This window comes from Panthera tigris, chromosome B2, assembly GCF_018350195.1.
Source record: "Panthera tigris isolate Pti1 chromosome B2, P.tigris_Pti1_mat1.1, whole genome shotgun sequence".
Taxonomy (NCBI): Eukaryota; Metazoa; Chordata; class Mammalia; order Carnivora; family Felidae; genus Panthera; species Panthera tigris.
In genome coordinates this window covers 269,142-295,959 of record NC_056664.1, presented here as the reverse complement: position 1 = coordinate 295,959, position 26,818 = coordinate 269,142, and the positions used below count along the sequence as shown (strand labels likewise).

Genomic DNA, 26,818 nt, shown 5'->3' with positions numbered 1-26,818 from the left:
CAGGGGGTGGGGAAGAGAAGGGGAGACATGAGAGGGGGTGGGGAAAGGAGTGTACATGAGCTGGGGATGGGGGGAAGTTCGGGCAGAAACCAAGTGAGTGGGAACTGGGGACAAGGGCATCACCTCGTGCAGGGTGGGCACCTATAGCTCTGCTGGGAGGGTGCCATGATTTCCAGGTGCAGAGGGGGAGGTACCCAGGTACCACGAGCACGCAGGGAATGCGTCTGGATACACACGGATGTGCCCCACTGGGAAAGACCCGCCTCAGCTACACATGCACACGGGCCAGGAGAGCTTCGGGGTAGCAAGGACACGTGACCCCGGGGGGAGGAGACAGCACCTGTGCAGAGCAGGTGTGGGCCAGCATGAGCACGCGCAGGTTGAGGCGGGAAGAATGAGCGCCAGGAGGAGGCAAAATTCAAGAAGGACAAACCTGGTGTTAGGGGTGAGGGGTGAGGGGTGAGGGGTGGACCCGGGGAAGGAGATTACACGAGGGTGGTAGTAGGTGAGGGTGTGGCAGGAGAGGAGTGCAGAGGTGGGCGGGGCGGAAGGGAGGGAGTATCAGGAGGTGGGCGGGGACAGGGCTGAGGTTGGGGGTGGGGGGGGCCAGGAAGGCGCGAAGGGGAGGGAGCACCAGGAGGTGGGCCCAGGCAGGCCAGGCAGAGGTGGGTGTGGGCAGGGCAGATGTGGGCGGGAGCAGGGGGAGGGAGCATGGAGAAGTGGGCGGGGACAGGGCGGAGGTGGGCGGGCAGGCAGGGTGGACCGGGTGGGGGGCGCAGCGGCGAGGCACAGAGGGGACAGCGGCGTCCAGTGGACGCAATTTGGTGAGGACACAAGAGACACCGCCAGTTCCCAGAGTCGGAGAGTCTGAGAGGCCACCCGGCCTCACAGAGGGGGGACTTCGTCCCGGCCCTCCCCTTCCCTCCCCCCTCCCAGCCTCACTTGTACAGCAAATGAACCCGGCTCCCGTCACAGCTGAGCCGGTCAGGGGGCTCATGGGGCCCCCTGGGCAGGCCCCCAGAGGGGTCTGGGGGCGTCGGGGGGTGGCGCCGCGGGCGGAGCTGCTGCCGGGACCGGAGCTGGTGGCGCAGCTCAGAGACGCGCTCCTCCTTCTGTGGGAAGAGGACGGGAGAAGGGGGAGTGAGGAGCGAAGCCGAGGGGGGGGGGGGGGGGCGGGCGGTTGGGCAGGGACGCAGAGGCAACAGTGGACAGAGGAATGGAGAGTCAGGAAAGAGTGCACAAGGGGGGGGGGGAAGGGCAGGGACGAGAAGGGACCAGAGAAGTGAGGACCAGGGACGGGAGGGACGGTCCGTGCGCCCCCACCGCGCACCTCGGCAATGATCTTCTCCAGCTCCCGGTTCTCCTTCTCCAGCAGCCGGGACTTCTCCTCGTCGTTGTTGTTGGTGGAGGACCCCGTCTTCATGGTGTCCTGAGCCTCTGACTGCCACTCGCCGCGGGTGACCAGCCGGCGCACCTGGGAGGCCAGTGTGGGGGGTGTGGGGTGCTGGAGCGGGGCGGAGGGGGGGAGGCCAGGAGGGGGGCAGGGGGGCAGGGAGCAGAGGCCCAGGATGAAGGCGGGTTCGGCCAGACGGGGGGGCGGGGGCCGGGGGCGGGGGGAGCCTGACCTTGGGCACGAACAGTACCACCAGAGTGATGTAGGAGGAGAACACTATGGCGAGGGACGCGAAGGCAAAGGCGGCGTCCTGCTGGCTGGACAAGATCATGGTGACGGGGGCGGTGATGAGGCACAGGACCTGTGGGCGAACGAGCTTGGGACCTCCGGGCTCTCCTCCCCCAGGACGGCCCATGAGGACACATGCTGGCACAGCTGCCCTGCCATAAGGGCCCAAACGTGAGGCCACCCTCTTGGGCTCTAGGTCAGCCCCTGCCTCTCCTGCTACCATTACACACATTCAGTCCCCAAGTGTCCCACACCTGGTGGCAAGCCGACCTGGCCAGGGAACCACACACAAGCCATCTAACCTTTCTGCTTCCTCGCCCGTGTAGTGGGGACAGTACCGTGTGCCTCATGGGCGGTCACAGGAAGGTTAATGAGACAGTGTCTGCAGCGTGCTTTACCAACTGTAAAGTGCTTGGCAAACCTGGGGCATTAAAAACTATTTAAGACTTGCACCTACTGACCCCAGGCAGCCCCTGGGGTCAGGGCCAGGTGCTGCGGCTCACCGCCACATTGTAGATGGCCATGCCCACGGCCCTGTGGTCGTTGATCTTCTCGGTGGACACGCTCTTAGTCTCATAGGCAAGAAAGATGCCCAGCAGCAGTAGCAGCCCCTTGTAACCATAGAAAATGCCTAGAACAGCAGGAATCGGTCACATGGGCAACAAGCCCTCCAAGCGTCCACCCCTGCGTCCACTCTCCGCCCACACCCCCTACCTACTACAAACAGGGCTCCCCTCCCATCGGCCCCTCTGACCTAGCACAGCCATCTCTGTGCATCCCCCAATCTGACCACCTAACCACCTCCTCCTGGGACACAAGTGGATGACTGCTGACAGCAGCTATCCACCAGCCCCGGGGCCACACAATGTCTCACCCCCTCACCCTCCAGGCTGAGGGTAAGTTTTACCCTTTGTGGTAAAACCACAAGACCAGAGCAATGTTCAGGAGGCCAAAAGGGGCCTGCCCCAGGCCCTCACAGCTCTGGTCTTCCTATAGGGAGCAGACCAGACGGAAGGGGTCAGGCCATCCCCCTGGTCCCTCTGCCACACCCCTGCTTTAGCCCCCCGCTCCTCCTGGAAACAGTCCAACTCTCCCCCATCCCCAGAAAGGATCAGTGCAATGACACAGAGGAGGACACTCTTCTTCCGAAGACCCTTGTCCCCACCAGCCCGCTGTCCCTGCCCCACCCCCTCCCCCACAGCCCACACACCGAGCCACGTATTCATCTTCTTGGAGCTGCAGTGCTCCAGCTGGGGCAGGATGGACACATCAATGTCTTCCTTCGGCTCCTCCTTGGCGAAAGTCTAGTGGAGAAATTGGGCCACCAGAAAGATGGCAGTCACCCTCCCCGCCCACCCCTGCCCCCCCTTTTCTAGGAGACCAGGCCCCGTGCTAGGCCCAGGGGTGTTTTCGTGAACCCCAGCTTTCCACATGCCTGGAAGGTCTACACATCCCTCCTGGCTCCCCACTGCTCGCTTTCATCAAGGAACCTGGGGGCACCGGAGCACGATGCTGGACAGCGCTCTCCCACGAGTGGCTGCACGCCTCCAGACGGTACTCAGCCCAGACACCAGCGAGCCCCACTCGGCCCTGGCCTTAGTACCTCCTCCCAACCTGTACCTCAATGGTTCGATGCAGGGGGTCCACAATCTGCCAGATGGCGAGAGTGACCACATCCATGCCCACCAGCAAGCCCACCGTGGCATACAGCTTCCAGGGCTCCAGCGTCTGCACAAACAGAGCACAGGCCAGTCGCAAGAAGCCCTCTAGGCCCCGGGAGCCAAGGACCTGAGGGCCGAGGAACGGCAAGCAGCTCACCTTCCTCCACTCCTTCTTCTCCTCCTTCTTCGTGAAGACCGTATGCACCCACCAGATCTTAGTGAACATGGAGCCGTAGCCCAGACTGAACCCCAGACCCAGGAGCCAGAGGCGGGCCTGGCACAGGACGAGAGAGCAGGGCAGTGTGGGGCAGAGCCTCGTGAGGGAACAGGGGTACAGCCGGTGGGGATGGGGGTGTGGAGGGCCAGCAAGGGAGTCCCTGCCTTCAGCAACGTCCTCCCTTCCAGCAGGGTGACCGGCCACAGTCTCCTGGGGTTACTGGCCAATCGGGCGGGTTACAGCCCCAGACCCTCCACAACACAGCCCCACCCACCTCTGCAGGCCCATCTACGGGCCTTTGCTCCCCCTGCTCCAGCCACACTGACGTGCCCGCCTGAGATGCTGGCTCTTCTAACGCTGCAAACCACGTGAGTGACCACCTTTATCTCTCCAGCTGATAAAGCCCAGTGTCCTTTGATATTCAAATGCCACCCCTGCTGGGGTCCAGCCATGTCCTGAGCTGCTTCCTCTCTGCTTCCACAGCACTCTGTGCAGACACCCCTCCTATAGCCCCCTCTGTCTACCTCTCCCACTGCTTTCTGGTTTTACTGGGGACATACAGCCTCTGGCAGGGTGCACGTGCACAGCTGCAGGGTCGGGACGGGCACACAAGGAGGCGTGAGGAGGGCAGGGAAAGAAGGACTATTTCCCACCAGCATAACAGAACTACAGAAGCCAGCCTTTCCCCACAGCCCAGGACCTGCCATGCCCCGAATACCAAGAACGTCCTCCCTGCCCCCACTCCCTGCTGTTAGTTCAGGTCTCCGAACCACAACCAAGGCCACCCTGGGAACCCAGTTCCTTCTCTCAGCCCCACACAAGCTGCCATTGTTCAAGGGCTCTTTGCGCAGACCCTCCTTCACCCTCAACACCTCCCCTCTTGTCCATGAGGCCATGGCAACCTTGGAACCGACAAGAGAGCCACACAGTGAGAAGGTTTGGAGGACAGAAAGAAGGAATGGGGCCAGGCAGGGACCACAGGGGTGGCATTAGGGGGACAGGGACAGTCGAGGAACGGCAGGGGACCACGGCCTTCCGGGCCGGGCTCCTGGGCCGGGGGGGGGGGGGGGGGGGGGAGGACAGCTTCCTCCTGCAGGGTGTCCACCCCACATCCTCCTTACCTGACAGACAAAGGGGAACTGGCTTCTGCCAATGTGGTAGCCGTCCAGCCCGAGGGGGAAGACGGCAGCCAGTGCCAGGGCACAACCCACAGCAGTCAGATTGTTCAGGTGGGGCTGGGAGTTCTGGATGTAGCTAGGGGCAGAGGTGGGGGTTGGGGGGGGGGAAAGAGTAGAATTAACCTCTTCTCCTGGGGGGTCAGCTCCTCAGTGCCGCCAGGGCCTGACCCAAGCTCGGCCACGGGCAAGGGTGCATGGTGCAGCCTGGGAGACAAGGCCGCATGGGCGGGGGCTGGCACAGAGCTGCGGGGAGCTCCCCAGCCCAGGACACCACCTGCACACACTGTGTCCCCTGGCCCCAGAGGCTCTTGGTGTCCAGACAGCTGCTTTGGGGCTGGGATGGGGGGTTTCCAGGCCAGTGGCCACTGGGAATGCATTAGAGTGAAAGCATCCACCGCCCAAGGCCTCCGGAGGGTCTTATCCTTGGTCCCTCGGGAGGGGAGGGCATGCCCGCTGTCTGGGAGGGGCAGACAGAACAAGGAAGTGTCAGGAAAGAGACTTACCGGACATGAGAGTTGTAGATGTTAAAAGACAGACAGACCACAGCCAGGACAATGCCCAGGCTGGACAGAACAGAGACGGAGATGAAGAGTTTCTGGGACATGAAGCGAAATGTCTTGATGACCAGGGTCTGGTCAGCCGGGGGGGCCCCTCCTGCATGGCATGGGGGGTAAGAGGGGTCTGGTCAGCTGGGGGTCCCTCCTGCATGGAACTGCAGGGGTGGGGATCTGGTCAGCTGAGGACCCCTCCTGCATGAAACTGGGGGGGTTCTGGCCAGGTGGGTGGCCCCTTCTGCATGGCATGAAGGGTAAGAGGGGTCTGGTCCCTCCTGCATGGAACTAGGGGAGGGGTCTGGCCAGCTGAGGACCCCTCCTGCATGGCACTGGAGTGTTCTGGTCAGGTGGGGGGGGGTCCCTCCTGCATGGAAATGGGGGGTCTGGCCAGGTGGGGGGGGTCCCTCCTGCATAGCACTGGGGGGGGGCACGGGGGACAAGGAATGAAGATGGGGCAGGTGACACTGTCTCTAGTCGTGAGGACATGGGGACCCTCGCTGCCCTGGACCGGGGCCCCTCCAGTGCCCACTCCCTGCCGCAGGGGGTCAGGAAGCAGTCAGAAGTGAGGGGTGGAGCTACAGACCCAGATGTATCACCAAAGCCCTAGTCTGTTTCTGTCATGGTCTGTTCCGTGTGTTTTTCTGTCTGTTTTGCAGCAAAGGAAAGTGGGTGGGAAAGAAGGGTTGACAGAGATAAACCTCACGAGGTCTCTTATGACTCAAATCAAAAGCTGCAAAAGACAGCTGTAGAATCATAAATCCAGAAACTTCAAAGTATCCAGGCTGGTCTCCTCACCTTAGGAAAACACTGATCTGTGATTTTTACCCCTCGTAGGGTGATATACCCAAAGGTGTTTTCTGGTTATTAATAGGGGAAGCTCAAATGTGTCATCGAGTTCACAGGGGAAAAAACGAAAAAAAGAAAAAAAACCAATTTCAATTTGTTTCGCTTTAAAAAGAAAAGTGTAATTTAGGCCGTGCAGCATTTATAGCAGCACAGAACACTGTCCTAAATTCAAATTATGAAGAAATGTCAGCTCACCAGCAGTGCTGGGAATCTCTAGATCCCAGCTGGGTAGGGCAGCTGTCCCCACCTCGGTCCCTCCTTTTGTCCACCTTGAGTGTCTTTCCTATTTCTGATCATTTAGCCCACAAAGCACACAAAGAGTAATTGTTTCCTTTTTCCCTTTAAAAAGCACATGTCATTGGAAGAGAATTACATGAGGTTTCAAAGCCTCTCCTATAGTTTAAGTTTTCCTGACAGAGATGAAGAGGCCATTGTCGGCCTCAAGTAGCTGGTTCAGAGACAGCAAGGCACCAGAAGCTGGTAAACCCAGACGGGGTTTCCTGGCTGCCCCCTGTGCACCCCCACCCCTAACCCTCATACCTGAGCAATGTCCTATCCATACCAGTGCATTGCTACCAACCACCTGCCCCTCCCCAAATACACAGCTCCCCTAGCCGTGTCCGAACCTGGGCCCCCGCCCCCAGACCATGTACCCCACATTCTAGCCTCAGGCACCTGCCACCCCCTTCACCCCTGTTCACATACACAAGGCTCTCCCTCAACTGCTCAGAGGCACTGAAGGAAAACATCAGCAGGGCCCTGCTTACCAATCCACTTGTCCGTTTTGGACCAGGAAAGGTCATCCTTGGTGCTGTCATAGTAGCCAATCTTCTTGTAGCTTCCACCTGGATGGGGACAAGGCAGGGGGGGGGGGGTGGGGGTTGAGGGCCCAGCCCGGGCACCAGCTTCCCAGGGTTCTACTTCACCCTGAGCCCCTCAAGGGCACCTGGGAGGACCCGGGGGCTGCCTGCACCAGCAATCTGACCGAAAGCAGTACAGGATGGGCCCCAACACAACATACATACAGAAGAACACCTTCTATGTCTAAATGGTCCGCCGCCGTGCAGCAGCCTCACACCTCTCACTGCGGATGTCTCGCACGTCGATTCTGGCTTCTAAAGCTTTCAACATCCCTACTCATTCTCCCTCTCATGACAGACAGAATCACAGGATCTATTTTCCCAGTGGCTTTCATTTTAATTTTAGACATTTCTCTTCTGTTGGCTTGGGTTCTAATTCCTTGGAAAGTTGCATCTGCCTCTTTAAAGACCCACAAGACAAGACGGAATGCAGCATGCAGCTCCTAAGATTCCTGCTCCACATCTGGTTATGAACAGCTTCCTTCAGAAGCCAGCGCACTGCCCTCCAGCAGGGGTGGGAGGAGGGGGGGAGGAAAGGGGGAGGAGGATGGGGGAGGGGAGGGAAAGTGGGGGAGGGGAGGAGGGTGGGGGATGGGAGGTAGAGGGGGGAGGTGGTTCGAAGGAGGAGGATGGGAGGTGGGGGGAGGGGAAGAGGGGGATGGAGGGTGTTTGGGGGGGATGGGGTGGGGAAAGGCGGGTTTTGGGGGGATGGGGTGGGACGCGGGGAGGAGGAGGGGGATGAGGATAGGGTGTGGAGGAGGAAAGGGGGGTGGGAGATGGGAGGAGGGGGATGGGGGGCAGGAGAGAAAGAAACTTCCCTCCGAAGGCCACACAATGGCTCTCTTGCAGGGGCTCTAGGAAGCTGGTTGGGGTGTGAACAGTTCAGCTCACAGAAACCTGGCAAATACACACATACATGTGGTAAATTATAAGAAAATGCAATCTAGAAAAACCAAACTATGACCACCACACAAAAATTAGGATGCTTGTTTATATAGCAGGGAAATTCAATAGGTTGGTTCCTTTACAAATGGTCTCTGCCAGATGTGGCTTTCCTTGAGTTGTGGGTAAGTGACCAACAAGGCGTTAGCCCCTCGTTGGCAAGCCACCCAAGGGAAATTCCTGAAATTAAATGGGAAGCCACTGGGGAAAGACGGGCTTTCACTTTGCCTGCCCCTCTCCAACTCCTGAAAACCCACTGTCCCTCAGCTTTTCACTGCTCTCATACTATAAGAGCTTGACAGGCAGTTAGAGGAGAGCAGCCAGCGGTGGGAGGCCCCTAGGTCATTGAGTCTTACCCCAGGCAGTGACCCCAAACAGCTGGCCCCTGCCCCCTGCGCTCACCCTGCAGCTGCTCGATGAGAGTCCAGGCCATCCGGGAGCCGCTGGCATCGAAGACCACATGGCCCTGAGGGAGGGAAACAGGCGGAGGCAGACAGAGGTGATAAAAGCAAGAGCGAAAAGAGACTCAGGGACTCTCTGGATCCTTATGCTTTGATGTAACTGAGCCTCTGAATGAAGTCTATTTCTGGCATTTGCCTGCATATAGGACGTACCCCAGATGCCCATACCCTAGATTTCAGACACATTATTCTGTTGAAAAGAAGCTTCACCCATGGGATTTGAGTGAGAAAGAACCCCAGGTAGAGCACCGGAGACCCGGCCCCTGGCTGTGTGACCTGGGTAGTCACGAAATCCTTCTGGACACTAATTTCCCCACTCTGAAAGGAACAGGAGACAACCCATCCGACTATTTCCTCCTCTAACGTTCTACGATTCTCATCTATTAATTCCTACACTGGAAAGAAATGAGGGAGAGGTGGAAACAAAAGGAATACACCACTTTTCCTTCTAGTCTCTTATGGGTTCTTCTGGTTTGGGGGTCCCTACCCCCCAACCCAAGACCCATTATTGCAGAGACTGACGTGCACATCCAGGAGGAGGACGCTGTGTCTGTGGGAGGGTGGGGAGTGTGAAGGAGGTCACTGTAACTCACAGAGACGCCCTCGAAGGACGAGGAGTTCATCGCCCGGTAGATTTGGTCAGTAATGGTCTGGTTGTTATAGTTGAAGTCCTCCAGGCGCACCCCCGAACGGCCACCCCCTCCGGACGTCTTGTTCAGAGCCAGCGCCAAGGCCCAGATGGCGTCGTAGGCCAGCGGCGCCTCCTGGAACCCACCGGTCTCCTCGGGGTGTCTCTTGAGTCGCTTGGTCAGCTTCTCCACAAACTCCTGGGATGTCTGCAGAGGGAAGGAGGGGAGAAAGGGTTGGCGCAGGAGGGGGTGGGGGCACGGCTTCTGATTCTGGCTCCAGAACTTCTGCTGAACGGATGGTTTGTGCTCATGACAGATCGAGCGCACGGACCTTCGAAATCTAACCATGCCCCTGTATCTCTTAGATCAGCCGGTGAGCTGGGTCCAGGGGCTCAGCGTGCCCGGCCACTAGCTCAGAATGGGAACAGAACGTCTGAGGAACAGTCACTCTGCAGAACGAATGGCAAGAGAAAGGAGACGTGGACGACCTTCTCTCGCGCTCAGACCCAGCACCTGACAGCTCCTCCAGTTCGGAAACACCCTAGATGAGGTTCCTGCAGAGCCCTCCTCACTGGACTCACCAGGCAGGAAGGGGACTCTTCAGTGTGCTACCTGCCTTACCGTCCTCACGGGCCTTCAGCTCACAGGCCCCTGAAGGGTGTTCGAGAGACTGAGAGCCCAGAAGCAACCTTCATGTGTTTGAGGTCCAATACTCAGCCCCTACCCACACCCTCCCCACCCTCAACCTCTTTCCTCCAGAAGCTAAAGAGAATGAGATAGCTCCTGTAACTGTCAGGAGATGAATAAAGAGCCCTAAGTTTCTGTACCTGGCAATGACCTCATTTGGCTAAATAACCATAGGTCAGTTGCTCAAGTTTTTGGAAATGTCTACCACGTAATGGAGAAAAATCACATCTGTCCTCTGTTACCTCCCAGAGGCCACACAAGGAAATGCCCAGAGGCTACCTCTTGGCAAAGCACAAGTAATACACAGGGCACCTCAGAACTCTGTTAGATCTGGAATGTACTAACATCCTCAGACTCTAAGGAAGAAATGAATGATGAAGTATAAATAAAAATCTGTTTCCCATGCCCTGCCCGCTTTTCTTTCTATTCAACTTTCTGAAGATACAGGAGTGGGAGGTGCAAGGGGCAGGCAGTGTGGTACAGGGGAAACTGCCTCTAAAAACAGGCCAGGACCAAGTTCCATCCGTCTGCACACCCTCAGCACCCAGCCCTGTGCCCAGCACACCATGGACAAGCAGTAAATGTATCCTGGATTAGGGCAGCAAAAAATACCCCACATGTAATTCTAATGGGAGATACATGTCATTGTACATTTGCCCAAACCCACAGAATATACACCCCCAAAAGCAAGCCCTTGTGTAAACTATGGGCTTTGGGCGATAATGTATCAATGTTGATTCATCAACTATAGGCACTCTGGTGGGAATGTTGATAATGGGGGAAGATGTGCACATATGGATTCAGGAAGTATATTCTTCTCAATTCTGCTGTGAACTTGAATTACTCTAAAAAAAAATAAAGTATTTTTAAAAATGTCCATTGGCACTTTTCCAAAGAAGACATCCAGATGGCCAACAGACACATGAAAAGATACTCAACATCACTCATCATCAGGGAAATACAAATCAAAACACAATGAGGTACCACCTCACACCTGTCAGAATGGCTAATATTAACAACTCAGGCAACAACAGATGTTGGCGAGGGTGTAGAGAAAGGGGAACCCTCTTGCACCGCTGGTGGGAATGCAAACTGGTGCAGCCACTCTGGAAAACAGTGTGGACATTTCTCAAAAAATGAAAAATAGAACTGCCCTACGACCCAGCAATTGCACTACTAGGTATTTATCCAAGGGATACAGGTGTGCTGTTTTGAAGGGACACATGCACCCCAATGTTTATAGCAGCCCTATTGACAATAGCCAAAGTGTGGAAAGAGCCCAAATGTTCATCAATGGATGAATGGATAAAGAAGATGTGGTGTATATATATAATGGAATATCACTCAGCCATCCAAAAGAAGAAATCTTGCCATTTGCATAATGTGGATGGAGCTAGAGAGTATTATGATAAATGAACTAAGTCTGAGAAAGGCAAATATCATATGATTTCACTCAGATGTGGGATATAAGAAACAAAACAGATAAATGTATGGTGGGGGGAACAAGAGGAGAGAGGGAAACAAACCACAAGAGACTCTTAATGACAGAGAACAAACTGAGGTTGATGGAGGGAGGGTTAGGGGGATGGGCATTAAGGAGGGGACTTGTTGGGATGAGCACCAGGTGTTGTATGTAAGTGATGAATCACAGAGTTCTCCTGAAACCAATATTTCACTGTATGTTAACTAACTAGAATGTAAGTACAATTTTGGAAGAAAACAAAATAATAAAAACAACTTGAAAAAATAAAAAATAAAACTAAAAATGTCCACTGGTGGGGGCCCTGGGTGGCTCAGTCGGTTAAGCATCCGACTCTGGTTTCAGCTCAGGTCATGATCTCAGGGTTTGTGAGTTTGAACCCCACGTCGGGATTCTCTCTCCCTCCCTCCCTCTCTCTCTCTGCCCCTCCCCTGCTCACACCCTCTCTCCTGTCTGTCAAAATAAATAAATAAGTAAACTTTAAAAAAAATGTCCATTGGATAGATCTCAATTCCAACTGACCCATCTACCTGCTGTGTAACCTCAAATGACTTATTAAACCCCACTAGTTGGATATTCAAATTTTTTTTCAGTGGTCTTCAAGCTCAGTGAAGAGCCCAACATGGGACTTGACCTCATGATCAAGACCTGAGCTGAGATCAAGAGTTAAACACTTAACCCACTGAGCCACACAGGCGCCCCCTGGTTATTCAACTTTAAAATGGGCATAATACTATCTCGAAGAGTTATTATATAAAATAACAATATATATAAAATACAGGGTATAAAGTAAGTTGCAGTTTCTCTTTGTGAATCTCCTTGTCTCTTAATCTCACTGTTGTCACTGATACTCAGATCTATAATCAGGCTCAGCATTTCAGGACCTGTATCCCCAACTGTCTCTGAGGCATTTGTAACTATATGATCAGTAATCCAAAATTAAAAATATCTAAGACTAAGCTCAATTTTTCTTCACTCCCAACACTTCCCAATACATGAGACTGAAGCTTTAGAATCACCTTGGGCTCTTTCAAATCATGAAGTCCTCTCAATTCTTCTATTGAAATGTTTCATTAATAACCATCAGCCCCTATGGGGCACCTGGGTGGCTCAGTCAGTTAAGCGGCCGACTTCGGCTCAGGTCATGATTTCACGGTCCGTGAGTTCAAGGCCCATGTCGGGCTCTGTGCTGACAGCTCAGAGCCTGGAGCCCGTTTCAGATTCTGTGTCTCCCTCTCTCTCTGCCCCTCCCCTGTTCATGCTCTGTCTCTCTCTGTCTCAAAAATAAATTAAAAAACGTTAAAAAAAAATTAAAAAGGGGCGCCTGGGTGGCTCAGTCGGTTAAGCAGCCGACTTCGGCTCGGGTCATGATCTCGCAGTCCATGAGTTCGAGCCCCGCGTCGGGCTCTGTGCTGACAGCTCAGAGCCGGGAGCCTGTTTCGGATTCTGTGTCCCCCTCTCTCTGACCCTCCCCCATTCATGCTCTGTCTCTCTCTGTCTCAAAGATAAATAAACGTTAAAAAAAATTAAAAAAAAAAATAACCATCAGTCCCTACACTGAAAAATGTTAATAATAATAGCTAACATTTCTATCTCCTTACAATGTACTAGGTATTTTCTAACATATTTATAAGGTATTTGTAAGGTGTATATATAAATTTATTTAATCCTCAAATAATCTAATGAGGTTTATTGCCCATTTTAGAGATAAAGAAACAGTCACAGAAAAGTTAAACTTGCCAGAAGTTATACCGCACAGCAGGGCTGGGATTCAAGGCCAGGCAGGCTGGCATCAAAGTCCTCACTCTTGGGGTGACTGGGTAGTTCAGTCAGTTAAGAGTCCAACTTTGGCTCAGGTCAAGATCTCACGGTTTGTGGGTTCGAGCCTCGCGTCGGTCTCTGTGCTGTCAGCTCAGAGCCTGGCGCCTGCTTTGGATTCTGTGTCTCCTTCTCTCTCTGCCCCTCCCCACCTCCCCATCTTGCTCTCTATCTCCCTCTATCAAAAATAAATAAACATTAAAAAATAAAATCTTAAAAAAACACAAAGAAACAAAGTCCATAGTCCTCCTAACCACCTTGCATCACGTCTGCATGTGGACATGCCCCCTCTGAGAGCACCTGCCCAGCAGACAGCCGCTAAGCTGAGACTTTCTGAGTCATCCTCAGCCTCAAAGTCTATCCAATCTCCAGTTCAAGGTAAACACTGGATCAGGAAAATACCCAGATGGAAAGGGATTCATCTGCTAGGAATGGGGTCCCCCCTGAACACATCTTCACAATTTCTGCTGGCTCCAGGTCACTTGACAAACACACTTGACTACAGGGGGCATCCCCCCCCCCCTCCGACTAAAGTTACCAAAAAAAATGTTTCCCCTTGGGTCAACAGAGATATAGTTGCAAATGTTCAAGTAGAAACATTACTAGGCAGCTCAAGGAGAGGCAAACAGCAAAACTTCTACAACCCGTAGAAATTAATAATCAAGTATAACTTCATGACCCTAATTTGCACCAGCCCTTCTGTTACAGCCCTTTCCGGCGCCTGTCACTGACCTAAAGGGTGTGTCCTGGGGCAGCTTTTGATTTTGTATTGTACCAAGATCTGATGAGACCTCTACCCCAAGAGACAGAATCTTATCCCCAGGTACAGCCACCTCCCCACTGCTCCTCTAGCCCCAGAACTGCAATATTTCCCCAAAACTACTCCAACCTACTGTCCTAAAGTATGTTTCTCAACATATGCAGAAAAAGGATTCAATAAAAAGGATATCCATTCACAATAAAATCCCTTGGCATTAAGAAAAATAAAAATAAAAATAAAAATAAATAAACCAGGGTTTCGCAATCTCTGCACTGTTGACATTTGGATCAGGATAATTCTTTGCTGTGGGGACTGATCTGTGCCTCTTCGGATGTTTAGAAGCATCCCTGGCTTACCCATCAGAAGCCAGTCGTGACAACCAAACTTATCCCTAGATATTGCAACCTTTGGAAAACTACTGCTCGAGCCAACAGTCCTCAAGATGTGGTCTCCAACCAACAGCACCAACATCTCCAGGGCACTGGTTAGAGATGTAGGTTCCCAGGTCCACCTCAGACCCGCTGAATCCGAACTTCCAAAGGAAGAGCCCAGTAATGTGTGTCGTAATAACCCTACAGGAAGGTGAAGCTTGACAGTCAGTGCCCTTAAGTGACAGCCATCCTTATGGGCCAGAGGCAGCTCTGCTTTTCTCAGTCAGCATGGCTCTGGCCCCTGGGTCCAGCCTGTGCTTCTGGTCCACTCTCCTGGTCCCTGCTTGATTCATCCACCATCTCTTCCCATCAGTGGTTCAGGCTGCTTCTACCCCTGGAAAATCTCGGCTGGTCCACTTGGTGTTTCAAGCTATGAAGCAGACCTCCCGTCACCAGAACAAAGGCTATGGCCTCAAAGGCAGGCACTACCTCTCTCTAGAGACCAAGAGCCAGAAAGACACCCTCTCGCTCATTGAGTTCCAGAGCCCAGATGTCCCTATTCTCTGCCAGGGACTCCACTGTTGCCTGCTGTGGGGCAGAAGCTGGGACGGGCAGGGCCTGGGCTCTAGGCACCAGCTCCAGTACTCCCCAGGTTCTCTCCAGGTTCCCCAGGATGGCTCACTGCTCAGGTGCTCTGCTGGAAAGTGATCCCTGGGAATTTCCCCAGACAGAGTCCACAACTGGAGTCCACACAACACAACCCTCTGCTAGAACAGACTGACTGGACCTTCTTCCTCCTCTGCTCCAAAACTGTCACCAGCTCAGGTGTTAGCCAATAAAGGCACAGAGTCTTTAGTCAGCATTCATGGTTTTCCATGGAGGGTGATGGCGCAGAGGGCCTGGGGTCAGACTCCAACAGGGGCCAACTCTGGCCTCGCGACTCAGCAGGGACAGGGCTGGAGGGTGATGGGGCAGAGGGGTCTGGGGTCAGACTCCAACGGGGGCCAACTCTGGCCTCACAACTCAGCAGGGACAGGGCCAGAGGGTGATGGGGCAGAGGGGTCTGGGGTCAGACTCCAACAGGGGCCAGATCTGGCCTCACGACTCAGCAGGGACAGGGCCGGAGGGTGATGGGGCAGAGGGGTCTGGGGTCAGACTCCAATAGGGGTCAACTCCGGCCTCACAGCTCAGCAGGGACAGGGCCCCTAGTCCAAGTCACTTAACCTCTTTGCATCAGTTTCCTGGTCCATAGAACAGAATTAAAACCCTAATCAGAGCATTAGTGGGAGGATCACTGAAATCTTGTACCTAAGCTCCTGGTTTACTACACAAAAGCATTTTCACTGAACCTTTGTTTTGATGAGATATTTGGGACTTTACAACCATGAATTTGCCCCTGGCATGCTTTCCAAAACAGGTACCCCAGACCTGGAGCTACCCCTGGGAGTAATAAGCAGGCATGCAGATTGCCCTGTAAGCTGGCTCAAGACGCCCATGGTCCTTGGGGTATAGCACTGAGAGGAAAGGAGCAGGTGCCCCTCCCGCGGGGCCACCCCAGCCTTCCCAACCAGAGCATGTGCCTCCCAGCTCTAGGTCCGCCACTATCCGTTATCCGGAAGTAACTGACTTCAGAACTCCCTTTTATATCTGAAATTCTAAAAGGGAATCATTGAAACAACATCAGGAACCAAGCTAATTGAGTATCAATCAGGAGTGAATATTAAGCAAGTTCAAAGGGCCCGGAAGTCACTAAGAGAATAAAAGGCGTTTCAGCTCAGGAACAGCTCTGCCGAGGTGCCTGCGTATACAGCATCTATATTATCATTAACGCCTCTCCTTCACTTGACTTCTTGCCAACTGCTCCTTGTTGCCATGGTAACAGCCCTTCCACTCAGGTGGGCCTAGTGAACTTGCCCCTCCCATCTCTCCTTCCCGCTCCCCTGCCCTGCCAGGCTCCCTCAGTCCTCGCCCCTGCCCAGGGGCTGGCTTCTAGGTCCCCATTCTCACCATGTTGGAGATGCTGCGGGTATTGGCCGGGTTCAGCATGACGATCTCAGTGGTGATGTGGCCTTCCACAGCCTCCGTCATCTCGTCCACTGTGCAGTTGATGGACGGGTCGTAGATCTTGAACCAATTGTCAGCATACCAGCCGATGAGGAACCAGACGTACTTCTTCCCGAAAAGCCGCTCCTTGTACACCTGAATGCAGAGGAGGAGGGAGGCTGGGCCCTTCTTTCTCTTTTTCTTTTATTTCCCTTGACACTCTCCAGCCTCTTGGGAATCAGAGAAGAGCAGAGAATTGAAAAGAGGAATCTACAAGTCTCGGAGGGAGTGGGAAAGACTCGACGATTCCTCCTTCTAAGCTCCTCCCCAGCTAATCAGGAAAGATGGGACTCGGGCTCCTGCAGAAGCACAGAGGGTACAAAACTGAGATCTGGAGAAAGTGCTGTGTGTGAGAAGCCAAGATGGGAGGCAGAGTCAACAGACAGGAGCATCATATTACTCCTCATCTCACAGCATCTGCTATCAACCTGATCAGAGATGCAAACAGGAGACCCCACAACACACCCAACATACAGAGCCCACCCAGACCCCTGCCTCTTCTGATTCCAACTCTACCTCACAAAAAACTTTCCGGGCTTCGGTCTCATAGAACAGTCCCACGATGATCCGGGCATCCTGGCGCTGCAGAGTGGACAGAAACAGCTGCTGAGGGAGGCCTGGAAACAGCCAGCTGCTGAGGGAGGCCTGGAAACAGCCAGCTGCTGCCACGGCATTCATCCCCTGCCCCAGAGTGCTTAATGCAGGGTTCTGCTGGAGGGGTAGCATAGAAATGTCACTGGACAATGGAAATTAACCTCCCCAGGAGATGCTGCTATCTCGCAGAATCAAAATTCTGTGATGCGATAGAGATGTTAGCTGGGGGGGTGGAGGAGAGGGGAAAGTGGGTGATGGGCATTGAGGAGGGCACTTGTTGGGATGAGCAGTGGGTGTTATATGGAAACCAATTTGACAATAAATTATATTCATAAAAAAAAAGAGATGTTAGCTAGCATGGATTGTAATCATATTGCAACATATCAATGTATCATCACAGCTTATATAATATTACACATCAATTATATGCAACCCATTATATATATATATATATATATATACATATACATACATATATATAAATGTATCAGATCAACTCGTTGCAGGCTGCAAGCTTACACGATGTTATACACTAATTATATCCCAACAACCTGCCTGTCTGGTTCTCCTCTCCAGCCCACCACTGTCCCCCCAACCCGGTCCCTCTGTCGGCTGAGCCCACCACTCCCAACCACCCCACCTTAAGGTTTTTGACAGGCACAGCTGGATCTGAGAAGAAACTCTGGCGGAAAGTAATCTCGATTCCAGCCTCCTTCACTCGTTCCTCTAGGTCGTCCAGAGTCTTGGGTGGGAATAAGAAAAAATGGAGAAAGCACAGGTGCACAGTGGCATAAAGACCGGAGATGCTACCTGGGGATCATACACTCTGAAGTGGAGGAACCGCAGTTCTGACCCTTCCTTCAATGGCATCTGCCCCAGGGTGGGAAGAGCTCAAAGGAAAGCAGCTGGGGTCTCAGGGATGGTCCTCCATGGGAAGGTACTTACGAGCCCCTCGCAAGGATCTGTGTCCTGGGAGGTCACCCTATCCCCCCACCCCCACCCCCCGCCAATCCCTACCAAGCAGCAAACATGGGGGAGAGCAGAACAGAGGAATCGGGGAAAGATGAGACAGGGTCTGGTGTGCACACGATGGTCTCAACCTCAAGAGGCAAGTGGGCAGACAAAAGGATCACAGAAGAATGTCCTGGTCACTGAGAGAAAGGCAGGGGAGGATTGAAGGGCTGCTGAACATGAGGGCGGGTGGATGATCCAAAGACCAGAATAAAAGGAGGGGCTGCCTCCGTCAGGTTCAGAGCCCTGAGCTTCCTCTTTTCCACCCGTGCTGTTCCGGAGACGTCTTCTGCCTCTCCTGTCCCTCCTTCTCCGTTCCCACTCACACCTGCCACCCCGAGTGTCTCTGGATTTGCTGCCTTTCTGGGTTCTTCTCTCACATTCTCTCTCTCATCTCATCTGAACTGTGGAGTGAACCTACTTTATTAGAAGTGGGTCATTTGGGTCTGTCTGGGGAAGAGAACATCAAAGGAAAAAAATGTCCTAAAACTAAGAAGTTGGAAAGAATCTTGAAAACTCAGCTCTGCTTATTCCTCTGGCTACAGAAAGAACATGCACTTAACCCAGTCAGAATGTGTCTGCTTTTGATAAAGAAACAGGATCTTCTCCCCAAAAGGGATCCTGGCCACACGTCTCCACTGGCATGTGGAAAATGCGCTCTCACCGAGGTGAAGACCTCAGTGGTCTGCTGGATGGTGGCGATCTTCCTCCAGCCCCACTTCTCAAAGAGCTTCACCCGGGTGGGATTGTGGAGTGTGGCCGACGGATGAGTTCGAAAGAACGTAGGGAAACGCTGCCGGTTGGACAGGGCCGGTGAGCTGGAGCCGTAGGAAAGCTGAGGGACAGACACAGCGCGGGGCACGCTCACGCTCCAGGCTCCCAGGAGAGGGGACCCTCACAGACCCACCGCCTGGCACAGGTGCCTGTTCCCTGATCTGACTTCACCTCCGTCTGACAAGAAGCTAAGTCAGCTGCAGCTATCAGCCCCCTGCTGCCAGGAGGCCCCGAAGGACCAGGAGTCCTGCACCTGGGTTCCTCCACAGCCCTCTTACATGCTGTCCACCCCTGTTCAGCTCCCACCTTCTGAAACCCCCCCACCCCCACCTACCACAATGAGGTTCCACATCCTGGCGGCCTCGGCCACAAGTGTGGAGACAGAACTGCAGCCAGGCATGAGGATGATCTTGATGGGGTCATTGTAGAGCAGCTCGTACAGGTACTTGGTGGCTTGGCCTGGGTCACACTGGATGGGAGGGGGTAAGCGTGGGTTCTCCCGGTGCCCCCCCGCCCCACATCTCCAACAATCTAGTCACTCCTCGAGGACCCATCCCACCACTGGACCCTTGTGTGCTTTTACCATTTTCTCCTGCCTACCCTCTCCTGCACGCACCTCCATCCGTGTTCATGCAGACACAATCTTCCCTCCCTTCAGCCCCTGCTCAGACATCCCCAGCCTCACTTCCTCTAGCACCCCTGTCCCTTTTCCCCTGTGTCTCTGCTCCAAATCTCTGTGAGTCTGCAGGAATGTGAATAAACTCTCCCCAAGTCCACAGACAGGCTCCTCAAACATGGCATGAAAATTCCTCCCTCACCTCTCCCCACCGTCCATTTTCCCCTGGCTCTTCCCTTTCCAGGGCTAGAGATAAACAAACAAGAGAGAACAGGGAGCAGGACCACTAGGGGGTCCTGCTGGGCGATCCCTCCCCTCCTGCTGGGCTCTGACATTTGACGGGTCCATTAGAAAAAGAAGCCTTGGAGGGGGGGCGGGCGGCAGAGGGAGAAACAGGTGAGGAAAGAACTGGGAGAATAAATAGAAAAGGACTCTTAACAAACCGGGTGTTTTTAGGGGTGCATGAAGGGGAGGCAGAGAGCTGGGGAGGGCAGGGGTGCTGGGAGGACAGCACGTGGGGAGGAAGAGCCCCATGGTCTCCCCCTGCCTGTTCCCCTCCTGCTGAAGTTTGACATTTCAGAAGCCGCTGGAGCCCCAAAGGAAGCAGAGAAGAAATGGAAGCCAGTGGGAAGCCAGGGCAGAGGAGAAACAGGAGGCACAGGGGACTGGGGGGGGGGATGGAAAAGGGGGGGCCGGCAGTGAGCAAATAAGGAAGGCCCCCTAGAGCTGCTTGCTTCCCACTGAGGCCTGACATTTGAGACCCTGTGGGAAGCTGGAGCAGGGAGCCAGGTGGGGCAGGAAGAACAACACTTCCCCCCCCCCCCCCGCTAGGAGGGGCTTCTCCGGCAGGCCCCACCATCCTGAACTGTCTCAGGGGGTCACTGCAGATCCTACCCCAGCCCATCGCAAAGCCCCTGGGTGACCCCCTCCTGGCTTGAAGGAAGGGTAGACAGGAACACGGACATACCAGAGCATACACACAGGGCCACTAGCCTGCCCCACGTCTCTTCCTCCGCTTCTCCTTCCTCCCCTACCTGCTCTCAAACCCTTTCCCTCCACACCCTGCTCCTCACTGCAGATTCCCTCCGTGTGATGCCCACCCCCTCCCCCATAGACTTCCTCTCAGCCTCCCCTCCGCTCTCTTCTGCAAAGGATCCGGATTTGCAGGCAGGAAACCACAGGAAAGCACACATTCCTGTTAGTCTGCTTTCCTTGTGCCTTCTCTCAGGCCCCCCCCCCCCCACCTGCTTCCCAGCACCTCTGGGGAGTCACCTCTCATGGTAGAAGAGTCTGAGCCCACATCCAGACCTCCTGGAGACCCCAGTCATGACACCTGCACCCAGCCCTCCCAGGCTCCCGCCCCAGACTCCCGCCTCCAGCAGCCCTGACCCTCTGCCCTAACTCCTAATTCTTTTCCAGCTCCCTGCTGTCCCTCCACAGGCGTCCTGGGGTCATCTACCTAGGCCTCCTGCATGACAGGATTTCGTGCTCATTCCGGACCAGACAGTTAGAATATGTGTTTGAAACAAACTCCTCTACCATGGAGAAGTTTAAGAGCCCCTCCCCAAGTGTCAGGAGGGATCTGAGTCCCCTCCCCAAGCTAACAGTCCCCATGCACCCCACCTTCAACCTCATTCCTGCCCCCTCGTCCCACACAAACCCATTTCTAGGTGCAGATGGCTGTTGGAAGAGTGACAATAAATCCTGAGTCCAGCCAGGTGTAAGATGACCGTTTCATCACCTCTGCACTCCACGGTCCCCCAGTCCCTCGCGTTTCCGGGGCCACACGTCAGACAGGATAAATCTGAGGCCGGAAGCCACATCCTTCCCCACGTTCCCAATTACTCAAATGGGACATAGGGTGGGGAAGGAAACTCATGGCCGACCCAAATTTTCTCACCTTCCGCCTTCCTCTGGTCCCCGCCTCCCTAACCCTTCGAGCTGGTCCTTCCTCACATCTTAGAGGCCACAGTGCTGAACGGAGGAGCCACTCTAGACCCAAGTTCCACAGGAGCCCAAGGACTGATCTTCACCCCGGCCCTCCTGCTTGCCCCCTCCCCCACTGCCCTTCTTGCTGGTTCTCTCTCCTGCCGGTTCCCAGACTCCCTCTATCCCTAGGCTCTTGTGCGGGCTCCCTGCAGACCGCTAACCCAGTTCGTTGCCCATCTCCCAACCGTTAGCCCCTCCCCAAGCACAACACGCAGTGTAACCCACTACCCAGGAACCCTCAACCCGGTTCTGGTGGAGAATGTGCAGAAACCTGGTGGAGCTCACCGCTACCTGGCTGTTTCGTTGCGATACATACACGAGAGCACGCAAGTCCCTCAAAATTTCGCTTATTCAGTCCCCATTCCTCCCAGCTCCAACCTGCTGTCAAGATTTACCTCGTTACCATGGAAAACGTGAGCCGGCCTCAGCTCCTGCCTCGGACACCTCCTCCACCCCTCCACCCACCCCAGGAGGTAACGAACTCCCCAGAGGGTCAGGGTCAGCTGGTGCCCTACACCCATCCCCAGTTCCCCCACCCCCGCCCCCACGTCCAGGGGTCCTGGGGAGGGGAAGGGTCACGCTCCCAGCACGACCCACCTCCTAACCCCCTGACCCTCATCTTGAACCTCCAGCCCCTCTGACTCTCCCCAGGCTCCCACACCCCAGCCCACCTCCCTCCAGTCACACGTGGGAGGGGTCCACTTCGCCATCCCAGCGGTCACCCAGGCCAAGGCGCCGGGCTGGCCTCCTGCCCTGCTGTCCCCTTGCCCCTGTCCCCCTGCCCCCTGCCTCGTGTCCCCTGCCCCTGTCCCCCTGCCCCTGTCCCCCTGCCCCTGCCCCCTGTCCCCTGCCCCCCCTACCCCTGCCCCTGCCCCCTCTCCGCCCCCGCCAGGACTACCTTGCTGTCGTGGTGGATGAGCTTGAGCTCGTAGTCCGGCAGGATGTCCCTGCGGCTGTTGACGTCCTCCAGCGCCATCTCCACCGCGGGCTGGCAGGCCTGGCCCCCCGGCCAGCCCCCGCTCATGGGGAACAGCGCCCCGATGTACACTGCGCGCCGCTCTGAGGAGGGGTGCGGGGGGACCCGCGGGTGAGGCCGCGGGAGGTGAGGGGAGTGGGAGGCCCACGCAGGGGCCACCCCCGCCGCCATCACCACCAGGAGCGGCAGCGGCCACCCCGCCCGGGGAGAGGGGACCCCCGGGCCCATGGCGTGGGGGGGGGGGGCTGCTTGGTGGGGAGGAGCTCAGGGGGGACACTTTTCCCGGGGAGGGCTGCTGAGGGGGTGTCGAGGCGGCGCCTCCATCCCGGGTTTCGGAGGGCGCAGGGGGCCGGAGCCCCCAGGACGCGCGGAGGGCTGGCTCCCCGTGGCCCCCGCGGCTCCCGCCACCGCCGCTGCCGTGGCCACCGCGGACTCTCCTCGCGGACTGACCGACCGACCGAGGGGAGGAGGAGACGGACGGCTGGGAGGGGGCCCTGACGTCACGGGCGGCGCGCGGCGGCTGGGGGAGGGGCGGAGGGAGGCGCGCGCGCGTGGGAACGCCGGGGGAGGGGCGGGGAGGGGAGGGGCGGCGGACGCGACCCCCGCGGGACGCCAGGGAGGGGCGAGGAGGGGAGGGGAGGGGGCGTGCCGGGAGGGGAGAGGGGGGTGGAGAACCGGGGCGAGAACGGGGGTGTGGACGGACGGGCGGATGGATGGGACGGGGGCGGCCGGGGGGGACAGGACGCGAAGGACCTGGGATCCGAGGAGGGAGAGGGAGGGGTGGGGAGGGCAGGGGCGGGGGTGCGGGGTCTCGGGGGGAGGGGGGCAAGGCCTGGCCCTGAGACGCGTGCGCGTGGCTGGCGGGGGCGCCTGGAGAAAGCCCGGGGAGGTCGGGGGGAGCCCCGCGGGGAGGAATTGGGGGGCCCCGCCGGGCTCTGCCCTCCGGGAGGAGCGGAGTGGGGAGGAGGCGGAGCCGAGCGCTGGGCGCCGAGCGGGGAGTCGGGAGGGACCGCAGCCTCGCAGAAAACCGGGACTGGAGGCAGAAACCAGGTAGGAAGGAGGGGCCGGCCGCAGACGGGGGCGGGGGGCGAGAAGGACGGGCCCCCACCGCCTGGGGTGCAGGGTCGCGAGTGGGGGTTCGGGGGTGCAGTGCGCGAGAGGAGGGCTGTCATCTCACCTGAGTGCGGCGTTCGATTCACTGGCAGCAGGAAAGACGGGGATCAGAGAAGAGTTACCACCGGCTCCCGGCTTCCCCGGCCTGAGCCCAGCCCCCTCCCACACCTGTCCATGCCGGGAGGCCCGCGTGCAGCAGAAGCCTGCGTCTCTGAGAGGGGGGGAAGGGTGCCTGGGGATAAGAGCAAGGTGGGGCTGTGGGTCAGGACCTGTTGGTTTTCTTCTTTCATTGTTCATAGGACAACAGAATTTGAGACAGGACATGGGCAGATTCTCGCTTTGTGGAGCCTAAATATTATAAAATTCAGGGGCCTCTCTTTAAGAAGAAAAAACTGCAAATTACAAATACAATTGATTTTAAACTGTTGCTGTTAAAATCTTACTTTTGCATTTTTTACAAAAAGCTATGACCGTGTGAACACATTACTGGAGCACAGGACGAGACCCTGGATAGGATTCCCAGTTTCCAGAATGGAGTGGTAAGGTATAAGCAGAGCAATGACATTAGGGGACGAAGCCAGGCCAGGACCTCCAGAGAGTCTGCAAAAGTGGGGGACGCATGAGGTCGGCCTGAATCCCGGGGACAAGAGTGCAGGGGCAGAATCTGGGTGCCCAGGACAGGGGGCATTCTGCTGAATGAAATGACAGAGTAGGTGTTGGACACAAGACTGAGTGCCCTGGGGAAGGACGGAGGTTGTCGCAGACCCTCCTTTTCCCCTCCCCCATCCCCGGGTCATCCTTTAGTGCTCTGACAGTTCTGCCCCCAACTTTAAGTCTTTTTAAATTTCACCCTGATAACTTTCCACCCCAGATATTCTTTCCAATCTTAGTGTTTTTTCTAAGTATGACATGATTTATTTCTGAGTCTTTACAATAATCCAGTTATATAACAAATGGAAAGGAATCAATTGTAGAAGAGGGTTATGCCTAGAAAGTTCTAAGTTTAGAGATAGGCTAGGGGAAACTGCAGTATTTAAACCTTAAGAAAGGTGATGGAGGGTGAGATTCATAACGGAAAAGAGAACATGTAGAACTGGGAGCAGGGAGGAGATCTCTAAAGAGGAAGGTAGAGGAAGGGGGCCCCAGCGTAGGCGAAGTGGACACTGATGCTGCAGAAGGGGGCTGGAGAGAGGCAGGCGAGGGCAAGAGTTGGGTTTTCACCTCCACTTCCCCAAAGCCCCCCCCCCCCATTTTGCATGGCACCCCTTCCCTTCCCGCCATCCCTTCCACCCCGCTCCCAACCTCTGGCACGCGTCCTCAGCTGCATGCAGGCAGCCGGTCCCCTCACCCTGGCAGTGGGGCTTGGGAGCACTCCACTGGCCCTGACTACAGATGCTGCGGGAGCTGCCCACCAGATGGAAGTCAGGGTCACACCGGAAATCCACCCGGGCTCCGTCCAGAGCGGGGAGGTCCCCACCCGTCAGGAAAACCTTCCCGTTTTCCAGGGCCAAGTATGACTTGGAGCAGATTCGGACTGTGGAGAGACACGAAAAGGAAAAGAGAGGCAAGTTGGGGAAGGGGGCCTCAAGCACCCCACTCTTCAGGAAATCAGATGTGCAAGGGGTTTGGCTCTCTGGCGTCCTCTCCTCCCTTAACCCTGGAAGCATCCACACACCACCCAAGGAAAGGGAAAAGGCGTTTCCATCCATGGTAGGAACCTGAGGTGGAGCTGTAGGTGCACAGAAGGGAATCTTTTCAAAGTCAGCGGCAGTGGGCGGTTCCCTGGCTTGGAGAGTGCGGATGTGTAACTTTAGATGCACAATTGGATTTACCTTTCTTATTATAGTTGGTTTACAGTAATGTCAAACTGGGTTTCGCTTCGTGGGTATATGGCCTCTGCGTTGGAGACAGAGGTATTCAAGACTGCAGTGAAACCATTTTACGAGGGTTTTTGCACAATCTGCCACTAGTCCTCAAAGAGAAGAACTCACAGGCAAGATGAATAATCAAGTTATTTTGTCAAGTGGTCAGTGGCCTAATGCAGGGAGGATGAGATGAGGTGATGTGTGGGCTGCTGACTTGACTGCCTCCAAGTGCGGCAGGGAAGTCCCTCTTACATGGTGTGAGCTCTGTAAATGTCCTTGTGAATTGTGACAGTGGTTGAAAGTGCTGACCTAAGCAATAATGCTAAGTGTGAGGCAGGCCGAGGAATGATCTAGAAGAGAAGAGGGGCTTGGGGATGCTACTCACCGCAGCGGCTGGGAGTGTCCATGTCTGTCCAGGAGCCGTTGGCCAGGCACTTGCGGACCTTGGGCCCCACCACCTCGCGCTCCCCCCGGCACACGTACTCGATCTCATAGTCCACGGGCAGGAAGTTGATCGCCTTCACCTGGTCCCGAGTCAGGCCCCTGTACCTGATGCCCCCTTCCCAGGGCGGGTGTATGATCTGGCACCCTGAGGGGTGAGTGGAAGGCGTCAGAGAGGAATGGCGGGGAGGGGGAGGGACAGAGGGCGTGGTCAGCGGGCAGGTGGCGGGCCCAGGGGAGCAGCTGCGGTGCCAGAGGGTGGGGGTCGGGACGGGTACAGAACCCGGGACTAAAGGAGAGAGAGCGCTGCGAGCTCGCCAGTGAGGAGGGAAGGGTGCAGGTTGGGGGTGATGGGCAGAATTAAGAAATGGTGAAGGGGTACACTGTGCCGGCGAGCTTGGTGAAACAGACTGGAGGAGGATTTTTGAGCGAATTAGGCTGAGAGGGCAGGGGGGCCTGAGGCTCCCTGGGCAGCAGTGTAGGCAAGGAAAGAGGGGTGGGGTTGGGCTCATCATGCAGGGTCCCCGAAGGGTGGCCTATGCAGCAGTTTGGGGCAGACAAGAGGGGGCGCTGGGTCACAGGCGGGGGTGATGGAAAGGAGGTCAGGGATGTCACAGTGGGGCCGGCGGACGGGACAGGAATGGGGACCAGAAAAAGGGAGGGGGAGGGGCAGGGAGAGGGGGAAGGGGATGGGGGTGCCCGAGGTCGCCGGCGAAGGTGCACCTTCGGAGGTGGCGTTGGGGGTCTGCGCCCCGCCCGCGCCCGGGGGGCGGAGGAAGAGCGGCGCCAGCGGCAGCAGCAGCAGCAGCATCTGAGTGACAGGAGGCCGTGAGGGCCGGACCCCCGCCGGCCTGGCCCAACCCGGGAGGCCCGCCCGGCCTCGCCCGCCCGGCCTCCCGGGGCCCGGACCCGGCCCCGACCCGGCTCCTCCCGCCGACGAGACGCGCGCCCGGCGGAGGAGGCGGGGGCGGAGCCCCGCGCGGGGTGGGGTGGGGGGGGGGGGAGGGAGGAGAGAGCGCCGGTCCCCACCCTCCTCCTGCCTCCCTCGGCCCCCCCACCCTCCCGGGACTCCACCTCTCGGCCCCCGCGCCCCGGCCCGGCCCTCCCCCGCGCGCCCCTCGCGGAGCCCGGCTGCCGGCCCGGCTCTTACCTCTGCGCCCGGCCGGGCTCCCCGGCTCCGCGGCTCCCCGG

The 26,818-nt window shown here is 56.3% G+C and overlaps 1 protein-coding gene across 1 annotated transcript; it reads right to left on the bottom strand.

Moving 5' to 3' along the window:
- GABBR1 (gamma-aminobutyric acid type B receptor subunit 1) lies at positions 1–26,818 on the bottom strand. Its single transcript, XM_042985413.1, has 23 exons — positions 26,778–26,818; positions 26,351–26,438; positions 25,572–25,775; positions 24,670–24,855; positions 23,386–23,406; positions 22,131–22,291; positions 18,962–19,096; positions 18,518–18,688; positions 17,483–17,584; positions 16,765–16,830; positions 16,153–16,344; positions 8,994–9,236; positions 8,342–8,405; positions 6,905–6,982; positions 5,241–5,391; positions 4,681–4,813; positions 3,500–3,616; positions 3,302–3,409; positions 2,892–2,985; positions 2,185–2,312; positions 1,626–1,754; positions 1,331–1,474; positions 1–1,112 (listed from the first exon to the last, which is right to left on the bottom strand). The coding sequence occupies exons 2-23, from the start codon at positions 26,436–26,438 to the stop codon at positions 939–941; spliced, it is 2,889 nt and encodes a 962-aa protein (XP_042841347.1). The 5' UTR covers positions 26,778–26,818; the 3' UTR covers positions 1–938.